This window comes from Pseudophryne corroboree, chromosome 3, assembly GCF_028390025.1.
Source record: "Pseudophryne corroboree isolate aPseCor3 chromosome 3, aPseCor3.hap2, whole genome shotgun sequence".
NCBI lineage: Eukaryota > Metazoa > Chordata > Amphibia > Anura > Myobatrachidae > Pseudophryne > Pseudophryne corroboree.
Genome location: NC_086446.1, coordinates 78,728,973 through 78,748,759, shown reverse-complemented (window position 1 = coordinate 78,748,759; position 19,787 = coordinate 78,728,973). Strand labels below are relative to the sequence as shown.

Here is a 19,787-nt window from a genome sequence, read left to right as displayed (position 1 = left end):
CCCTCTAGTATTGGGAGCTTTGTTACATCCCCATGTTACTAATGTAAACTCCAGCAATCCTCTAGGATGTAAGATGGATGTGGAAAACAGGATTTTAATTACCTACTGGTAAATCCTTTTCTCGTAGTCCGTAGGGGATGCTGAGCGCCCGCCCAGTGCTTCGTATTCCTGCATTGTTACTTGGTTCAGTTGTTCAGCTGTTGCTGAATCGTTCCAAGTTGGTTAGCTTGGCTTTCCTTTTGTTTTATGTGTGAGTCTCTGCACTTTTTATGATTCAGTGTTACCTGGTTCCTAGGTAAGTTCTGCGTTGTTTACTGTTTCAGCTGTTGCCGAGTTGTTCCGGCATGTTGGCCGGATTCGCATGTGTGTTTCCTTCTTTCGAAGTATGTCCGTCTCCTCAGGCACAGTTTCTAGACTGAGTCTGGTAGGAGCATAGAGGGAGGAGCCAGCCCACACTATTAATCTTAGTGCCCATGGCTCCTAGTGGACCCGTCTATACCCCATGGTACTAATGTGGACCCCAGCATCCGCTATGGATTACGAGAAAAGGATTTACTGGTAGGTAATTAAAATCGTATTTTTATTTTTTTTCCCCTTCAGCAGATGGATTTAACACTGAGATTACTTCAGAGGAACATTTTGTATCTCCAGACCATGAAATAGAAGGTGAGAACATAGCGCAAGATTCGGCAGATGAAAATCCTGTTACCCCATCTATACATCCAGTACTTCACAGTGCGGTTGCCTCATCTGATCCTGCTTATCTCGCGGACTATGCTCCTGATGACTCTGATATTGAAACCTATATTAGAGCTCTAGGTGTAGAGTATCTTTTTCCCAGCTCTATAGATGGCAACTGTTTTAGCCAACACATAGGTATTAAAACCTATCAGCCAGCAGAGACAGGTGAGCCACCATTCCCACGGTCTGGTCGCAGAAAATATGTTGGAGACGCATCAAATGCTGTACCACGTAAGAGACGCATCAGAGCAAACAGAAGCATGCCATGTCCAGAGTGTGGGAAATGCTTTAGAGATAACTGTTATCTTATACAGCATCGGAGACTTCACACAGGTGAGTTGCCGTTCCCCTGCAATGTGTGCCCCAAACGTTTTATGAACAAATCCTCTCTCGCTGTGCATATGAGAAGCCACACGGGTGAGAGGCCCTATTCGTGTTCGGAGTGCGGAAAAACTTTTATACATAAATCACACCGTAAAGAGCATCTACGAATGCACACAGGGGAGAAGCCATATCTGTGCACAGAGTGCGGGAAATGTTTTACAACGAAATCTGCCCTTGACGCACATACGCGAAGTCACACAGGCGAGAGGCCGTTTTCCTGTGCAGAGTGCGGAAAACGTTTTCAGAAGAAAGATAATCTGGTTATACACGGGCGAAGTCATACGGGCGAGAAGCCGTTTCCATGTCCAGAGTGTGGGAAATGTTATACCCAGAAGAAACACATGCTTGAACATCAGAGAAAACACACGGGTGAGAGGCCGTATCCTTGTGTGGAGTGTGGGAAACGGTTTATCAAGAAATCGCACCTTGTCGTACATCAGACACTTCACACTCGTAATAAGTGATTTTCATGGAAATTACGTTGGTGCCCTCAAATCATCACATCTGATGTCTCTTCTCCGGATTCCCAAGCGTTGATGCAGCAAGATGCCGCATTCTGTTCTTTCTGCTTTTGTTGTATCATCTTTTGCCTTTTTCCCTTGTATATCTGAGAGATGGCCTTATGTCTGCATTCCGTACGTTTATACCTGTGTTGTATCTCTTTTAAACATGTTTCCAGGTGTTTTTTGATTGATCTTATATTGCCATTTCCCCCCACCCCTTCACTTTTTAGTTTGAAACGTATTTAAAATAAACTATTGAAGTAAAAACAAGGTTTTCATCCTGATTGTGAGAAATAATAGAAATCGGATCTTGTAAAATCAGTGTTTAGTAGAGGATTGGGAGAGTATCGCTCTAGGTAGTGCTGAGTTGCGTGGCGACTGCAGAACCAGAGAAGTTCAACTCCTGGATGTAGGGCTTTATTCAGAGGCGGTGCAGGATAAACCGCATTTACAGGGCTACTGCGTGACATCACAAATTAAATGAAAAGATGGCGGTGGGACTCCTGTCATCGCAGCCAGGCTGCACTTGCAGTAGGCTTCCCTAGTTTCTGAGCATGTTGGGGGGCCTCCCGCACGCAAAATCACGGATTGCAAATTCTACTGAATATCCCCCGAAGAGCACAGAGGGATGCTCTCCGCTACAACTTGACCGTGTATGCGTATGATGCTAAAGAGTCAGTGACTATGCAAAAATTATCTTTGTTTAAGGATAATAGGGAAAAGGCAAATAAAAAAATGTTTAGATGTGTGATATGTATAATGCAAGTATGTGTGGAAAATTCTCAATCACCTGGGGGGGTTAAGACAAACTAAGTAAATGTCTTTCCTTATGGTATTGTTCTGTGCCACTACCCATACATTGCCCAGTTGGTTGCATGTTGTGCACACCTACTGTGAGGGTTAATGATGCATATTTTCTCTAGCATCCATAAAGGATATTGGGGACAGAATTAGTATGATGGGTATTGACGGGTCCACAGGAGCAAGAACACTTTAAAATTCTTCCACTGGGTGTGCTGGCTCCTCCCCTCTATGCCTCCTCCTACAGCTCAGTTTAGAAAAGTGTCCTCAGGAGAGGATGCACACTCTTGAGCTCCAGAATTTTTCTTCATTTAATTTCTAAGTTTTACTTATTTCGGTATGCTGTTTGGGCAACAGCATACCTGCGCCGGGGGGGGGGGGGGGGGGGGGAGGGAGCGGTCACCAGCCTCTTGAGGTACAGAGCCGCTTCCCTGCTGCAGGACCACTGTCCTGAGGGGCTATTTGTTCAGTGGGGCATGGCGCCTTGGCTGCCGCAGCATGCCGCACACCCCTATTACCGTCTGAAGGTGCCAGTCGGTGGTACCAACTGGGGGCCTTGCTAGGGAAATCCCACGGTCTAATGTGTGGCTGAAGCACGGGGAGGCATACGGGTCCCTCCTGGTGAGACCCGCTTAGCCCCTGCGTGAGACTGGCTAAGGTGAACCAAGCATTCATGTGAGGTTTTACACGCTGAGAGATATGGCCAGTATAAATATACAGCAGTAGCTCCGGTGCCATGGTGGGGGGTGGAGCTACATTAGAGCAGGCTCAGCTGCATTTTGGTGCCTTTGTCTGCATGAGCTGCAGCAGCTTACACAGCTCCTCCACACCTGTCCCTGTATATACTGGTACCAGGTATGGGGGGGGGGGAAACGCGCTGGAGTCCTCTCTACTCTGTCGCCTCATGTGCAATAGGGCAGGCTTGTCATATATTATATCAGGCTGTATTTTGTGTGTATATTATACCTGGTTTTTCTAATCACTATGGTAAAACCGAAGTCTTGCAGTGTATGTAATGCCAGGTTCTCCTAGTACATCCAGCTCAATATCATGTGGGCAGTGTAGTCTGACATCTCAGCATACTGATGTGGGGGAGAATACAGAGCTCCCTGGTTGGGGGCTATAAAACCGGGTATGGTATGGTTTGCCGGCGGTCGTGGTCCCGGCGACCAGCATACCGGGGCCGAAATCGCGACTGCCAGCATACCGACAGCTGGGCGAGCGCAAATGACCCCCTTGTGGGCTCGCTGCACTCGCCACGATGCGGGCACGGTGGTGCGCTATGCGCGCCACGCTATCTATTCTTCCTTCAGGGGGGTCGTGGACCCCCAAGAAGGAGAAAAGATGTCTGTATGCCGGTGCCGGTATTGTGGGCGTCGGGAGGCCGGCAGGAGGCAACCAGAAGACCACCCATAAAAACTATGATGTCTGATATGTAATCTTAGCTAACTGCAAATGCAAATAAGACTCAAGAACTGTAACAAGCAGGGGCTAGGCTTACTGCTAAGCGTCCCTCCCTGCCTGCTCTACCTGCACTCCTATCAGATGATACTGATGATGAAATACAGGATGCTGGGGATGATGTGGACCCTATAAGTGGGGATCCCACTCCGATTCAGGGTATTGAACCCCTCAAATTGGTTATTAGGTAGGTGTTAAAGCTCCCCCTGGGGGATGCAAATACTCAGCAGTCATTTTTCCTCCCTCAAGAGGAATCAGAAGTCACATTCCCTGATTCCACAGAATTGGATGATTTATTTAAACTAGCCTGGAAGAATCCAGATAAAAAATGTCAGGTGACAAAAAGGTATTTCGAATACCATCCCCTTTGACCCTGAGGGCAGAAAGTTTTGGGAGGAGTCTCCAGCAGTAGACGTCTCGCGTCTTTCTAAAAAGGCAGTGCTCCCTGCTCCGGGCTCCCTTACTGTTAAGGACCCGGCTGATAGATTTTAGAGTGGTCTCTATTTTCCTACTTACATTGCTGCAGGCATAGCACAAAGGCCGCTCATTGCAGGTTGCTGGATGACACATGCAATTCATTCCTGGGCTAGTCAAATAAAGGAAGGTTTCTCGGGTGATATGACCTTAGTCAATACTGTGGCTTTCCTGACTCACATTCGGGACACGGCAAGAGTCCTCTGACTCCCTAAAAAAGATTGGCACTATTAATGCTAGAACCATGGCTGTGTCTGCGTGCAGAGCCATATGGTTACATCAGTGGATTGCTGATACTGACTCAAAACGTATTGTGGAATCTCTTCCCGTCACAGGTGAATAGCTCTGTGGAGGTGACCTGGATTTCTAAAGCTACGGCCGGGAAGTCCACGTTTCTTCCTTCAGGGGCCGCTCCTGCTAGACGTACCTATCCGGGACAGTCTACTCAGTCCTTTCGGTCCTCCAGATTTCGATCCAGAGCCAGAGAGAAGCCTCCAACGCTGCGAGAGGCTCCTGAGGAAAACCTAGAAAACCAGCAGTTGCTGGGTCTTAGGACCAGAACGCCAGTTCTGCTTCCGCAAAAACGTCAGCATAACAGTGCCCACCCACCCCGAGGAGATCTCGTGGTGGGAGCTCTGTTACGTCACTTCAGACACATCTGGGACGGTTCTTGCCAAGATGCTTGGGTAAGGGACTTTATCTCTCAGGGCTACAAGCTGGAATTAGACAGTACTCCTCCCCAACGATTTTACAAATCAGGCTTACCAGGTTGGGAAGTTTGCATGGTACTCTACTACTAGCCATAGAGAAGTTGATCCAGTTCTAGGTCATTGTTCCAGTACCACTACTGCAACAAGGACAGGGTTACTACTCCAGTCTGTTTGTAGTACCAAAACCAGACAGGTCTGTGAGACCCATTCTGAATCTGAAGTCCTTGAATCCTTACCTGAAAGTTTTCAAATTCAAAATGGAATCTTTGAGGGTGGTGATTGCAGGCCTGGAACCACAGGAATTCCTAGTGTCCCTGGATATCAAGGACGCTTACCTGCGTATCCCAATTTGGCCTCCTGATCAGTCCTATCTGAGGTTTGCCATGCTGGACAATCACTACCAATTTCGGGCGTTACCCGTCAGCCTGGCTACAGCTCCGAGAGTGTTCAAGTAGGTGATGGCAGAAATGTTGTTTTAGCTCAGGGTCCAGGGAGTCAATGGAATTCTATACCTGGACGATCTGATAAAAGCGAGCTCCAGGGAGCTTCTATTGCTCCATATAGATTGCACTATCCAACTTCTGTAGATTGAGGATCTACCCGTGGTGAAACAGAAGTCCAACCTGGAACCATCTCAGTGGATCCTGTTTCTGGGCATGCTACTGGATACTGTAGCACAGAAAGTGTTCTTCCCCGAGGACAAAGCGAGAACACTTTAGGAAATGGTTCTCATGATTCTCAGACCTGCTCGAGTCTCCGTCCATCTTTGCATAAAATTATTGGGAAAGATGGTAGCGGTACAGAAGGTTCCACACCAGACCCTTCCAATTAGACATGCTGAACAAATGGTTCGGTTCCCATCTTCAGATGATTCAGCTGTCGCCCAGGGCCAGGATTTCACTCCTGTGGTGGCTACAGTCTTCCAACCTCCTGGAAGTCCGAAACTTCGGGATTCAGGATTGGATACTCCTCACGACTGATGCGAGTCTACGAGGATGGGGAGCTGTCACCCAAGGGGCGCAGTTCCAGGGCAGGTGGTCTGCCCGAGAGGCCCTTCTTCCAATCAAGATTCTGGAACTTCGGGCTATTCACAACGCTCTGCTTCAGGTGTCTCCTCTACTAAGGAATCAGGCAATCCAGGTGCAGTCGGACAACGCCATGGCAGTAGCATACATCAATTGACAAGGAGGAATAAAAAGCGCGGCCTGCATGTGAGAAGTGTCTAGAATACTCCTTTAAGAGCGCTGTCCGCAATCTTTATTCCGGGAGTGGACAACTGGGAGGCGGACTTTCTAAGTTACCATGACCTCCACCCGGGGGAGTGGGGACTACACCCTCCGGTGTTCCAACTGATCATGTGTGGTTGCCCACAGATCGACTTGATGGCCTCTTGTCTCAACAAGAAGCTTTGCTGCTATTGCTCATGAACCGGGGACCCTCAGACGAGCGCAGTGGATGCGCTGACTTCGCCTTGGTCTTACCGGCTGGTCTACCGGTTTCCTCTGATCCCAAGGGTGCTCAAGCGGATCAGACATCAAAGAGTGGAAGCAATCTTGATTGCCCCAGATTGACCCCGAAGAGCGTGGTACGTGGCTCTTCTGGACATGTCCGTACAGGACCCTTGACCTCTACCACTAAGAAGAGATCTTCTTCAACAAGGACCGTTCGTCTACCAGGACTTTCGTTGGCTTTGTTTGATGGCATGGAAGTTAAGCAGAACATCGTAGCTCACAAAGGGCTTTCCAAAAAGGTCATTGCCACTATGGTACAAGCCAGAAAACCTGTGACGTTAATATACTATCATATCTGGCGGAGATATGTCTCTTGGTGCGTATCCTTTTGCGGAATTCCACTTTGGTAGGTTCCTCCGTTTCCTGCTGGTTGGAGTGGATAAGGGCTTACGTCTGGGATCCGTTAAGGTCCAGATTTCAGCTCTTTCCATCTTCCAAAAGAGGTTTGCTCTCTTGCCGGAAGTTCAGACCTTGGGATCTGGATGTAACGTTACGCTTTCTACAGTCCTTCTGGTTCGAACCTCTGATGACGGTAGAGGATAAATACCTCACGTGGAAAACGGTGATGTTACTGGCCCTGGCTTCTGCTAGGCGTGTCTCAGAATTGGGGGCCTTGTTGTGCAAAAGTCTGTACTTGGTCTTTTATGAGAACAGAGCAGAGCCCAAGACTCGACAGCAGTTCCTGCTGAAGGTGGTCTCCGCGTTTCACTTGAATCAACCTATTGTGATTCCGTCCAGTTCTGACACTGCTTCAATTCCGGAGCCACTGGATGCTGTACGAGCCTTGCAGAACCGAGTCATTCCGAGTTGATCGTAGCTGTGCTAAATTTAGCACAGCTACGATCATTCACACTGACATGCGGGGGGATGGCCAGCACAGGGCTAGTCTGCCCTGCATGTCAGTGCCGCCGCCCCTGCAGAAGTGCAAAGGCATCGCCTTTGCACTTCAAGAGAAGCTTCCGGCCAGTGTAGCTTTAGTGTGCTGTCCAGGAGCTACTCGTTGCTCTCTGGCCTGCAATGGCTGCGTGTGACATCACGCAGCTGCCGCGGCCTGCACCCCCAATGGTCCGGCCCCGCCTGCGTTGGCCGGACCGCTCCCCTGTCTCAGAGGCGATCGCTAGGCAACGGTGGCTGCCATGCGTCGGCCTGACCTGATCGCTGCAGCAAACTGAAGCGAGCCATCTGGTCGGAATGACCCCCTGTGTCAAGAGGACGGCTTCAAAGCAGTCCATTGCTCGTTGGATTAAGCTTATGATCCAACAGGCTTATGCGTCGGCAGCCTTACTGTTTCCACAGTCTCTGAAGGCCCACTATTTGAATGGTGGGCTCTTCCTGGGCGGCTGCCTGTGGAGTGTCTGCCCTACAACTAAGCTGCGCAGCTACCTGGTCGGGGGCTAACACCTTTTGAAGTTCTACAAATTTGATACCCTGACCAAAGAGGATACCCAGTTTGGGCAGGCGCTGCTGCAGTTGTCGCCGCCTGTTCCCGCCCATTATAGAAGCTTTGGGACGTCCCCATCGTACTAATTCTGTCCCCAATATCCCTTATGGATGCTAGAGAAAATAGGAATTTAATATGCCTTCCAGTAAATCCTTTTCTCGTAGTCCATAAGGGATATTGGGCGCCCGCCTCGGTGTGGTGACTTTCTGCAGGTTCTCTGGTGTTCCTGTTCAGCTGTTAATGTTGCCAAACTTTGCTGGCTAATATTATGTTAATGTTGCTGGACCTTGCTGCCTAAGTTATGTATTGGTGTGCTGGTGTTTAAATCTCACCACACCTGTTTGTTATGTTACTTCTCTCAAGTATGTCATTCTCCTTTCGGCACTGTTTTACTTATAACTGAGCTGTGGGAAGAGGCATAGCAGGGAGGAGCCAGCACACCTAGTCGAAGAAATTTAAAGTGCACTTGCTTCTTTGGACCCGTCTATAGCCCATCGTACGAATTCTGTCCCCAATATCCCTTATGGGACTACAAGAAAATAATTTACCAGTAGGTATATTAAAATCCCATTTGTGGCATCCCACACACATACCAGGTTATCACTTGCCCTTTTGTCACGTTCGGGAAGGCTCCTCTTTATAGTGTACACCAGGGCTGGCCTAACCGGTCCTCGATATCTACCAACAGTTCATGTTTTCTAGGTCTCCAGTAGAATTGTCGGTCAGGAATGAATGCAGCACATCTTAATTTAGTAATGAACTACATCTGTGAATCGCCGCCTGTGCCATGGGGATCACTTTTGGACACGCTGGTCACCTCTGCCAGCATAAGTCACTTTAGTGCTGAAGCACAAGGTAAGCTTTTGCTCTTATCTGCTCACGTACAAACACTGCAGTGCTTTGCAAAATTGGGGGGGGGGGGGAGAGTAGGCTGAAGGGAGGGTAGGGAGCAGGCTGTAGGGGTGGTACACAGCACTTGGGGAGCAGGCTGCAGGGGGGTGGGGAGGAGCACTTGGTGTGCAGGGTAGAGGTGCACAGAGCACTAGGGGACCAGGCTGCAGTGGGTGCACAGAGCATCAGGGGAGGGGGACATGGAGCACTAGTGGAGCACGCTGCAGGGGGCACGGAGCACATGGGGAGCAGGAAAGGGGTGAACGGAGTACTAGGGGACCAGGCTGCAGGGGGTGCATGGAGTACTTGGGGAGGGGGACACAGAGCATTAGGGGACATAGGCTGCAGGGGGGTACGGAGCACCTGTGGAGCAGGGGAGGTGACACGGAGCACTTGGGGAGGGGGGGTATGAAGCACTAGGGGAGCAGGCTGCAGGGGGGCACGGAGCACTTGGGGAGTGGGTGAGGGGGGGACACGGAGCACATGGGGAGCAGGCTGCAGGGGGGAGACAGCACATGGGGAGCAGGCTGTAGGGGAGGCACACAGCACCTGGGGAGCAGACTGCAGGGGGGGGCACGGAGCACCTGAAGAGCAGGCTGCAGGGGCACTGAGCACTTGGGGAGCAGGGGAGGGGGGGCACGGAGCACATGAGGAGCAGGCTGCAGGGGGAAAGCAGGGAGCAGGCTGTAGGGGGGGGGGGGGGCACACAGCACATGGGGAGCAGGCTGTAGGGGGGGGGCACACAGCACATGGGGAGCAGTCTGCATGGGAGGCACGGAGCACTTGAGAAGCAGGGAGCAGGCTGTAAGGGAGGCACACAGCACCCGGGGAGAAGACTGCAGGGGGGGCACGGAGCACTAGGGAAGCAGGCTGCAGGGGGGCACGGAGCACCTGAGGAGCAGGCTGCAGGGGCACTGAGCACTTGGGGAGGAGGGGAGGCACGGAGCACTTGGGGAGCAGGCTGCAGGGGGAAAACAGGGAGCAGGCTGTAGGGGCGGGGGCACACAGCACATTGGGAGCAGTCTGCATGGGAGGCACGGAGCACTTGAGAAGCAGGGAGCAGGCTCTAAGGGAGGCACACAGCACCTGGGGAGCAGGCTCCAGGGGGGCGTGGAGCACTTGGGGAGCAGGCTCCAGGGGGGCGTGGAGCACTTGGGGAGCAGACTGCAGGGGGCACGGAGCACATGGGGAGCAGGGGAGGGGTGCACGGAGCACTAGGCAACCAGGCTGCAGGGGGTGCACGGAGCACCTGGGGAGGGGGCACGGAGCACATGAGGAGCAGGCTGCAGGGGGGCACACAGCACATGGGGAGCAGTCTGCAGGGGAGGCACGGAGCACTTGGGGAGCAGGCTGCAGGGGATGCACACAGCACATGGGGAGCAGTCTGCAGGGGAGGCACGGAGCACTTGGGGAGCAGGCTGCAGGGGATGCACACAGCACATGGGGAGCAGTCTGCAGGGGAGGCACGGAGCACTTGAGGAGCAGTCTGCAAGTGGGCACACAGCACATGGGGAGCAGTCTGCATGGGGCACGGAGCACATGGGGAGCAGGGAAGGGGTGTACGGGGCACTAGGCAACCAGGCTGCAGGGGGTGCACGGAGCACCAGGGGAGGGGGGGCACGGAGCACGTGGGGAGCAAGGGAGGGGCCACGGAGCATGTGGGGACCAGCCTGCAGGGGGTGCATGGAGCACTTAAGGAGCAGGGGAGGAGGGCACGGAGCACTAGGGGACAGAGGCTGCAGGGGGGCACGAGGGGAGGGGGGCATGGAGCACCTGGGGAGCAGGGCAGGGGGCACGGAGAACTAGGGGACCAGGCTGCAGGGGGGCACGGAGCACTTGTGGAGGGGTCACGGAGAACTGGAGAGCAGGGATGAGGGGCAAAGAGCACTTGGGGAGCAGGCTGCAGGGGTGCACGGAGCACCTGGGGAGCAGGCTGCAGGGGGGTACAGAGCACTAGGGTAGCAGGCTGCATGGGGGCACGGAGCACTTAGGGAGAAGGCTGCACGGGGACACGGAGCACTTGGGGAGTTGGTGAGGGGGTACATGGAGCACATGGGGAGCAGGCTGTATGGGGGGCACAAAGCACATGGGGAGCAGTCTGCAGGGGAGGCATGGAGCACTTGGGGAGGGGGGGTACATGGAGCACATGGGGAGCAGGCTGTATGGGGGGCACAAAGCACATGGGGAGCAGTCTGCATGGGGGCACGGAGCACTTAGGGAGAAGGCTGCAGGGGGGCACGGAGCACTTGGGGAGTGGGTGAGGGGGTACATGGAGCACATGGGGGAGCAGGCGGTATAGGGGCACAAAGCACATGGGGAGCAGTCTGCAGGGGAGGCACGGAGCACTTGAGCAGGCTGTAGGGGGAGCACGGAGCACCTGAGCAGTCTGCAGGGGGGGGGGAGGGGGCACGGAGCACTAAGGAAGCAGGCTGCAGGGGGGCATGGAGCACCTGGGGAGCAGGGGAGGGGGGCATGGCGCACCTGGGGAGTAGGGGAGGGGGGCACGGAACACCTGGGGAGCAGGCTGCAGGGGTCACGGAGCACCTGGGGAGCAGGCTGCAGGGGTCACGGAGCACCTGGGAAGCAGGCTGCAGGCGGGCACGGAGCTCCCTGGGGAGGGGGGCACGGAGCACTAGGGGACTAGGCTGCAGGTGGGCATGGAGCACTAGGGGACCAGGCTGCAGGGAGCCACGAAGCACCTGGGGAGGGGGGCACGGAGTACTTCGGGAGAAGGGGAGGGGGCACGGAGCACTAGGGGACCAGGCTGCAGGGTGGCACGGAGCACCAGTGGAGGAGAGCAAGGAGCAGCAGGGGAGGGGGGCACGGAGCACTTGGGTGCAGGCTGCAGGGGGGGACAGGGAGCAGACTGCAAAGGCACTGAAAACTTGGGGAGCAGCAGAGGGGGGGCACGGAGCACATGGGGAGTAGGCTTCAGGGGGCACACAGCACTTGGGGAGCAGGCTGCAGGGTAGGCATGGAGCACTTGAGAAGCAGGCTGCAGGGGGGGCACACAGCACATGGAAAGCAGTCTGCAGTGGGGGGGCACGGATCACTTGGGAAGCAGGCTACATGGGTGGCACGGAGCACTTGGGGAGCAGGGGAGGGGGACACAATGCACTAGGGGAGCAGGCTGCAGGGCACAGAGCACATGGGGAGCAGGCTGCAGGGGGGCACGGAGTACATAGGAAGCAGGCTGCACGAAGCTACTGGGGAGCAGGGGGCGGGGAGCAGGCTGCAGGGAGCACGGAGCTACTGGGGAGCAGGGGGCACGGAGCACTTGGGGAGCAGGCTGCAGTGGGGCATGGAGCACTTGGGGAGCAGGGGAGGGGGGGCACGGAGCACTTTGGGAGTGTCCGCCTCATGTGCGGAATTGTCGCGGATGAGTGCGTACCGTTGTGCCCACGGGCCGCCGGCACTTCCAGGTGTTTGGGGAGGAAAGGAGGAAGCCTGAGTCGAGCGCGCCCTCGGCCACTCATGTCGCTACCTGCCGGAGCACACCTCTGTAGGGACGGGCGAGGCGAGCAGAGGGCCTGTGACTCTGTCCGGGGCCGAGATGCCCGGTTTCCTGGAGCTGCGAAAGGACCAATGGCAGAGGAGGAACGGAGAGCGGCAGGGCTGGGGCCTTCTCCTGTTCTGAGGCTGCCCGGGACCAGCTCACCCCATCCGCCAGCCTTGGCCGCGGAGAGCGGGCGCAGACGGACTTCTGAACCGGGGAGAGGGTCTGAGAGGGAGATCCTTGCCTGGGAGTCCCGGCCAGGCGCGCGGTTCCCCCCAGTGGTCAGCGGAACCGCAGGCGCAGTGCTCTCTCCGGGATTTCCAGCCTCCCCGTTCCCCAACTCCCCATCCGAGGGCGAGATAGGGCCGGGCGTCCGGCCCATCTCCCTCTCCCCAGTGGGAGGAGTACTGCGATTTGCGGAAGTCCCGCCGATGAGTGCGGACGGGAGCCCCTCGGTCCGGGAGGCATCTCCGGGAGCCCGGGGAAACCTTGGAGGGCGCGCTACCCGTCCTGCTACGCTCGAGAGAACCCCCCAGAGAGAATCACAGGTGGCAAATAGTCAAGCTGGAAAAGAGAAAACAGAGGGCAAGTTACGCGAGAGAAGGGCCCCTCTTCATTTTTTTTCTGTAACCCGATCGATGTGGCACCCCGCACACCGGCGGGGAGGGACGATCGCTCAGCCGGTACCTAGGAGTCTCTACCAGCTCCAGGCAAACCTGACCCTCCCTCTGCCCACGGCGCGCCCGGAACCCCTCCGCCGGCGAGGGTGTCTGGACCCCAGGCGTCCGCTCGAGCGCTTCGGGCCAGAGCTGGGCGTCCCCACACCCGACCCCATGCGGTGCGGTCTGCTCCATCCGTCAGCACCCACAGGCGCCCGACGCCTGCTCTGCACCGGCAGGGAACTTGGACCGGGCGCGCAGACTCGACGGGCGAGGGGAAGCACCCAGTCCGTCCGGCGCGTCAGCGCCTCCGAGTACGGCGGAGCGCGGAAGTGGTGTTCTTTCCTGGTCTGCCCGGGGGCCGCGTGGACTCCCTGGCTGAGCTTAATAGCAGGGGGGCGGGTCCACTGTGGAAGGGGGCCGCAAGAAACACTCCGCGCGGCCTGCAACCAACAGGCTGGGAAGTTTGCCTGTTTTTTATTGATAGAATTGTTTTTATGGTATTTATTTTTACCTTTTGTAGATGTCGGTTTTTTTTTTTTTTCCTTCCCCTCTACTTCAGGTGCGTAACCGGCAGCCTGGGTACTTGTCATTTATTTATTTTTTTGTTCCCTTTTTTTTTTTTATTATCCTCAAGCGGCCACTGTGGGGCACCGCAGCGGCAGGACCGGGTGATGGCCGGACGCTGGTGCTCTGAGGCCTGGGTACTTTTCATTTATCTGGAGTGTACGGGTTCTTTTATTTCTCTGACGTCCTAGTGGATGCTGGGAACTCCGTAAGGACCATGGGGAATAGCGGCTCCGCAGGAGACTGGGCACAAAAGTAAAAGCTTTAGGACTAGCTGGTGTGCACTGGCTCCTCCCCCTATGACCCTCCTCCAAGCCTCAGTTAGATTTTTGTGCCCGAACGAGAAGGGTGCAATCTAGGTGGCTCTCCTGAGCTGCTTATAGTAAAAGTTTAAATTAGGTTTTTTATTTTCAGTGAGTCCTGCTGACAACAGGCTCACTGCATCGAGGGACTAAGGGGAGAAGAAGCGAACTCACCTGCGTGCAGAGTGGATTGGGCTTCTTAGGCTACTGGACATTAGCTCCAGAGGGACGATCACAGGCCCAGCCATGGATGGGTCCCAGAGCCGCGCCACCGTCCCCCTTACAGAGCCAGAAGAGCAGAAGAGGTCCGGAAAATCGGCGGCAGAAGACGTCCTGTCTTCAATAAGGTAGCGCACAGCACCGCAGCTGTGCGCCATTGCTCTCAGCACACTTCACACTCCGGTCACTGAGGGTGCAGGGCGCTGGGTGGGGGCGCCCTGAGACGCAATAAAAACACCTTAGAGGGCAAAAAATGCATCACATATAGCTCCTGGGCTATATGGATGCATTTAACTCCTGCCTGTTTTTCCATATAAAAGCGGGAGAAAGGCCACCGAGAAGGGGGCGGAGCCTATCTCCTCAGCACACAAGCGCCATTTTCCCTCACAGCTCCGCTGGAAGGACGTCTCCCTGACTCTCCCCTGCAGTCCTGCACTACAGAAACAGGGTAAAACAAGAGAGGGGGGGGGCACTAATTGGCAGATAATCAAATACAGCAGCTATATAAGGGAAAAACACTTATATAAGGTTATCCCTATATATATATATATATAGCGCTCTGGTGTGTGCTGGCAAACTCTCCCTCTGTCTCCCCAAAGGGCTAGTGGGGTCCTGTTCTCTATCAGAGCATTCCCTGTGTGTGTGCTGTGTGTCGGTACGTTTGTGTCGACATGTATGAGGAGGAAAATGGTATGGAGGCGGAGCAATTGCCTGTAATAGTGATGTCACCCCCTAGGGAGTCGACACCTGACTGGATGGTCCTATGGAAGGAATTACGTGATAGCGTCAGCACTTTACAAAAGACTGTTGACGACATGAGACAGCCGGCAAGTCAGTTAGTACCTGTCCAGGCGTCTCAAACACCGTCAGGGGCTCTAAAGCGCCCGTTACCTCAGATGGTCGACCCAGACACGGACACTGACTCCAGTGTCGACGGTGAGGAAACAAACGTGTTTTCCAGTAGGGCCACACGTTACATGATCACGGCAATGAAGGAGGTTTTGAACATTTCTGATACTACAAGTACCACAAAAAAGGGTATTATGTGGGGTGTGAAAAAACTACCCGTAGTTTTTCCTGAATCAGATGAATTAAATGAGGTGTGTGATGAAGCGTGGGTTTCCCCCGATAAAAAACGGCTAATTTCTAAAAAATTATTGGCATTATACCCTTTCCCGCCAGAGGTTAGGGCGTGTTGGGAAACACCCCCTAGGGTAGATAAGGCGCTCACACGCTTATCAAAACAAGTGGCGTTACCGTCTCCTGATACGGCCGCCCTCAAGGAGCCAGCTGATAGGAAGCTGGAAAATATCCTAAAAAGTATATACACACATACTGGTGTTATACTGCGACCAGCAATCGCCTCAGCCTGGATGTGCAGTGCCGGGGTGGCTTGGTCGGATTCCCTGACTGAAAATATTGATACCCTGGACAGGGACAGTATATTATTGACTATAGAGCATTTAAAGGATGCATTTCTATATACGCGAGATGCACAGAGGGATATTTGCACCCTGGCATCAAGAGTAAGTGCGCTGTCCATTTCTGCCAGAAGAGGGTTATGGACGCGACAGTGGTCAGGTGATGCGGATTCCAAACGGCATATGGAAGTATTGCCGTATAAAGGGGAGGAGTTATTTGGGGTCGGTCTATCGGACCTGGTGGCCACGGCAACGGCTGGGAAATCCACCTTTTTACCCCAGGTCACCTCTCAGCAGAAAAAGACACCGTCTTTTCAGGCTCAGTCCTTTCGTCCCCATAAGGGCAAGCGGGCAAAAGGCCACTCATATCTGCCCCGGGGCAGAGGAAGGGGAAAAAGACTGCAGCAGGCAGCCTCTTCCCAGGAACAGAAGCCCTCCCCCGCTTCTGCCAAGTCCTCAGCATGACGCTGGGGCCTTACAAGCGGACTCAGGTACGGTGGGGGGTCGTCTCAAGAAATTCAGTGCGCAGTGGGCTCACTCGCAAGTGGACCCCTGGATCCTGCAGGTAGTATCTCAGGGGTACAAATTGGAATTCGAGACGTCTCCTCCTCGCCGGTTCCTGAAGTCTGCTTTACCAACGTCTCCCTCCGACAGGGAGGCGGTATTGGAAGCCATTCACAAGCTGTATTCCCAGCAGGTGATAATCAAGGTACCCCTCCTACAACAGGGAAAGGGGTATTATTCCACGCTGTTTGTGGTACCGAAGCCGGACGGCTCGGTGAGACCTATTTTAAATCTGAAATCCTTGAACACTTACATACAAAGGTTCAAATTCAAGATGGAGTCACTCAGAGCAGTGATAGCGAACCTGGAAGAAGGGGACTATATGGTGTCTCTGGACATCAAGGATGCTTACCTCCATGTCCCAATTTGCCCTTCTCACCAAGGGTACCTCAGGTTTGTGGTACAGAACTGTCACTATCAGTTTCAGACGCTGCCGTTTGGATTGTCCACGGCGCCCCGGGTCTTTACCAAGGTAATGGCCGAAATGATGATTCTTCTTCGAAGAAAAGGCGTCTTAATTATCCCTTACTTGGACGATCTCCTGATAAGGGCAAGGTCCAGGGAACAGTTAGAGGTCAGAGTAGCACTATCTCAAGTAGTACTACGACAGCACGGGTGGATTCTAAATATTCCAAAATCGCAGCTGATTCCGACAACACGTCTGCTGTTTCTAGGGATGATTCTGGACACAGTCCAGAAAAAGGTGTTTCTCCCGGAGGAGAAAGCTAGGGAGTTATCCGAGCTAGTCAGGAACCTCCTAAAACCAGGCCAAGTGTCAGTGCATCAATGCACAAGGGTCCTGGGAAAAATGGTGGCTTCTTACGAAGCGATTCCATTCGGCAGATTCCACGCAAGAACTTTTCAATGGGATCTGCTGGACAAATGGTCCGGATCGCATCTTCAGATGCATCAGCGGATAACCCTGTCTCCAAGGACAAGGGTGTCTCTCCTGTGGTGGTTGCAGAGTGCTCATCTTCTAGAGGGCCGCAGATTCGGCATTCAGGACTGGGTCCTGGTGACCACGGATGCCAGCCTGAGAGGCTGGGGAGCAGTCACACAGGGAAGAAATTTCCAGGGCTTGTGGTCAAGCATGGAAACGTCATTTCACATAAATATCCTGGAACTAAGGGCCATTTACAATGCCCTAAGTCAAGCAAGGCCTCTGCTTCAGGGTCAGCCGGTGTTGATCCAATCGGACAACATCACGGCAGTCGCCCACGTAAACAGACAGGGCGGCACAAGAAGCAGGAGGGCAATGGCAGAAGCTGCAAGGATTCTTCGCTGGGCGGAAAATCATGTGATAGCACTGTCAGTTGTCCGGGAGTGGACAACTGGGAAGCAGACTTCCTCAGCAGACACGACCTCCACCCAGGGGAGTGGGGACTTCACCCAGAAGTCTTCCACATGATTGTGAACCGTTGGGGAAAACCAAAGGTGGACATGATGGCGTCCCGCCTCAACAAAAAACTAGACCGATATTGCGCCAGGTTAAGGGACCCTCAGGCAATAGCGGTGGACGCTCTGGTAACACCGTGGGTGTACCAGTCAGTGTATGTGTTCCCTCCTCTGCCTCTTATACCCAAGGTACTGAGAATCATAAGAAGGAGAGGAGTAAGAACTATACTCGTGGCTCCGGATTGGCCAAGAAGGACTTGGTACCCGGAACTTCAAGAGATGCTCACGGAGGACCCGTGGCCTCTACCTCTAAGAAAGGACCTGCTCCAGCAGGGACCCTGTCTGTTCCAAGACTTACCGCGGCTGCGTTTGACGGCATGGCGGTTGAACGCCGGATCCTGAAGGAAAAAGGCATTCCGGATGAAGTCATCCCTACCCTGATCAAAGCCAGGAAGGATGTAACCGTGCAACATTATCACCGTATTTGGCGTAAACATGTTGCGTGGTGTGAGGCCAGGAAGGCCCCTACAGAGGAATTTCAACTGGGTCGTTTCCTGCATTTCCTGCAAACAGGACTGTCTATGGGCCTAAAATTAGGGTCCATTAAGGTTCAAATTTCGGCCCTGTCAATTTTCTTCCAGAAAGAACTGGCTTCAGTTTTTGAAGTTCAGACGTTTGTCAAGGGGGTACTGCATATACAGCCTCCTTTTGTGCCTCCAGTGGCACCTTGGGATCTCAAGGTAGTTTTGGGGTTCCTAAAATCACATTGGTTTGAACCACTCACCACTGTGGACTTAAAATATCTCACATGGAAAGTGGTAATGCTGTTAGCCCTGGCTTCAGCCAGGCGTGTCTCAGAATTGGCGGCTTTATCCTATAAAAGCCCTTACCTCATTTTTCATACGGACAGGGCAGAATTGAGGACTCGTCCTCAATTTCTCCCTAAGGTGGTTTCAGCGTTTCACTTGAACCAGCCTATTGTGGTACCTGCGGCTACTAGGGACTTGGAGGACTCCAAGTTGCTGGACGTAGTCAGGGCCCTGAAAATATGTTTCCAGGACGGCTGGAGTCAGAAAATCTGACTCGCTGTTTATCCTGTATGCACCCAACAAGCTGGGTGCTCCTGCTTCTAAGCAGACTATTGCTCGTTGGATTTGTAGTACAATTCAGCTTGCACATTCTGTGGCAGGCCTGCCACAGCCAAAATCTGTAAAAGCCCATTCCACAAGGAAAGTGGGCTCATCTTGGGCGGCTGCCCGAGGGGTCTCGGCTTTACAACTTTGCCGAGCAGCTACTTGGTCAGGGGCAAACACGTTTGCTAAATTCTACAAATTTGATACCCTGGCTGAGGAGGACCTGGAGTTCTCTCATTCGGTGCTGCAGAGTCATCCGCACTCTCCCGCCCGTTTGGGAGCTTTGGTATAATCCCCATGGTCCTTACGGAGTTCCCAGCATCCACTAGGACGTCGGAGAAAATAAGAATTTACTTACCGATAATTCTATTTCTCGTAGTCCGTAGTGGATGCTGGGCGCCCATCCCAAGTGTGGATTGTCTGCAATACTTGTACATAGTTATTGTTACAAAAATCGGGTTATTATTGTTGTGAGCCATCTTTTCAGAGGCTCCTCTGTTATCATGCTGTTAACTGGGTTCAGATCACAGGTTGTACGGTGTGATTGGTGTGGCTGGTATGAGTCTTACCCGGGATTCAAAATCCTTCCTTATTGTGTACGCTCGTCCGGGCACAGTATCCTAACTGAGGCTTGGAGGAGGGTCATAGGGGGAGGAGCCAGTGCACACCAGCTAGTCCTAAAGCTTTTACTTTTGTGCCCAGTCTCCTGCAGAGCCGCTATTCCCCATGGTCCTTACGGAGTTCCCAGCATCCACTACGGACTACGAGAAATAGAATTATCGGTAAGTAAATTCTTATTTTTTAAACGTTTCTCTCACGTCCTAGAGGATGTACCATGGGGTATAGACGGGTCCACTAGGAGCCACTGGCATTCTGAGAGTTTCATAGTGTGGGCTGACCCCTCCCTCTATGCCCCTCCCACCAGACCCAGTTTAGAAAATGTGCCCGGAGGAGCCGGTCACAGCTAGGGTAACTCCTAGGAGTCTTCTTAGTTTTTTTTTTTTTTTTTATTAAAGTTTAGAGTTTGTTGTTTTACAGGGAGGCTGCTGGCAACAGCCTCCCTGCTTCGTGGGTGCCCTACGGCACCTTGGGATCTTAATGTGGTGCTGCAGTT

At 53.4% G+C, this 19,787-nt stretch overlaps 1 protein-coding gene across 2 annotated transcripts in view; it reads left to right on the top strand.

Moving 5' to 3' along the window:
- The window catches only part of LOC135054800 (oocyte zinc finger protein XlCOF8.4-like), a 106,894-nt gene extending 104,996 nt beyond the window's left edge, over positions 1-1,898 (top strand). Inside the window, exon 7 of one of the 2 annotated variants that reach the window (XM_063958142.1) lies at positions 604-1,898. In XM_063958142.1, the coding sequence (XP_063814212.1) occupies positions 604-1,589 (986 nt within the window). In that variant the 3' untranslated portion in view covers positions 1,590-1,898. Of the gene's footprint in view, positions 1-600 lie in introns of both variants that reach the window. The other variant, XM_063958140.1, reaches the window with a different exon arrangement.
- The last annotated feature ends 17,889 nt before the right edge of the window (positions 1,899-19,787 follow it).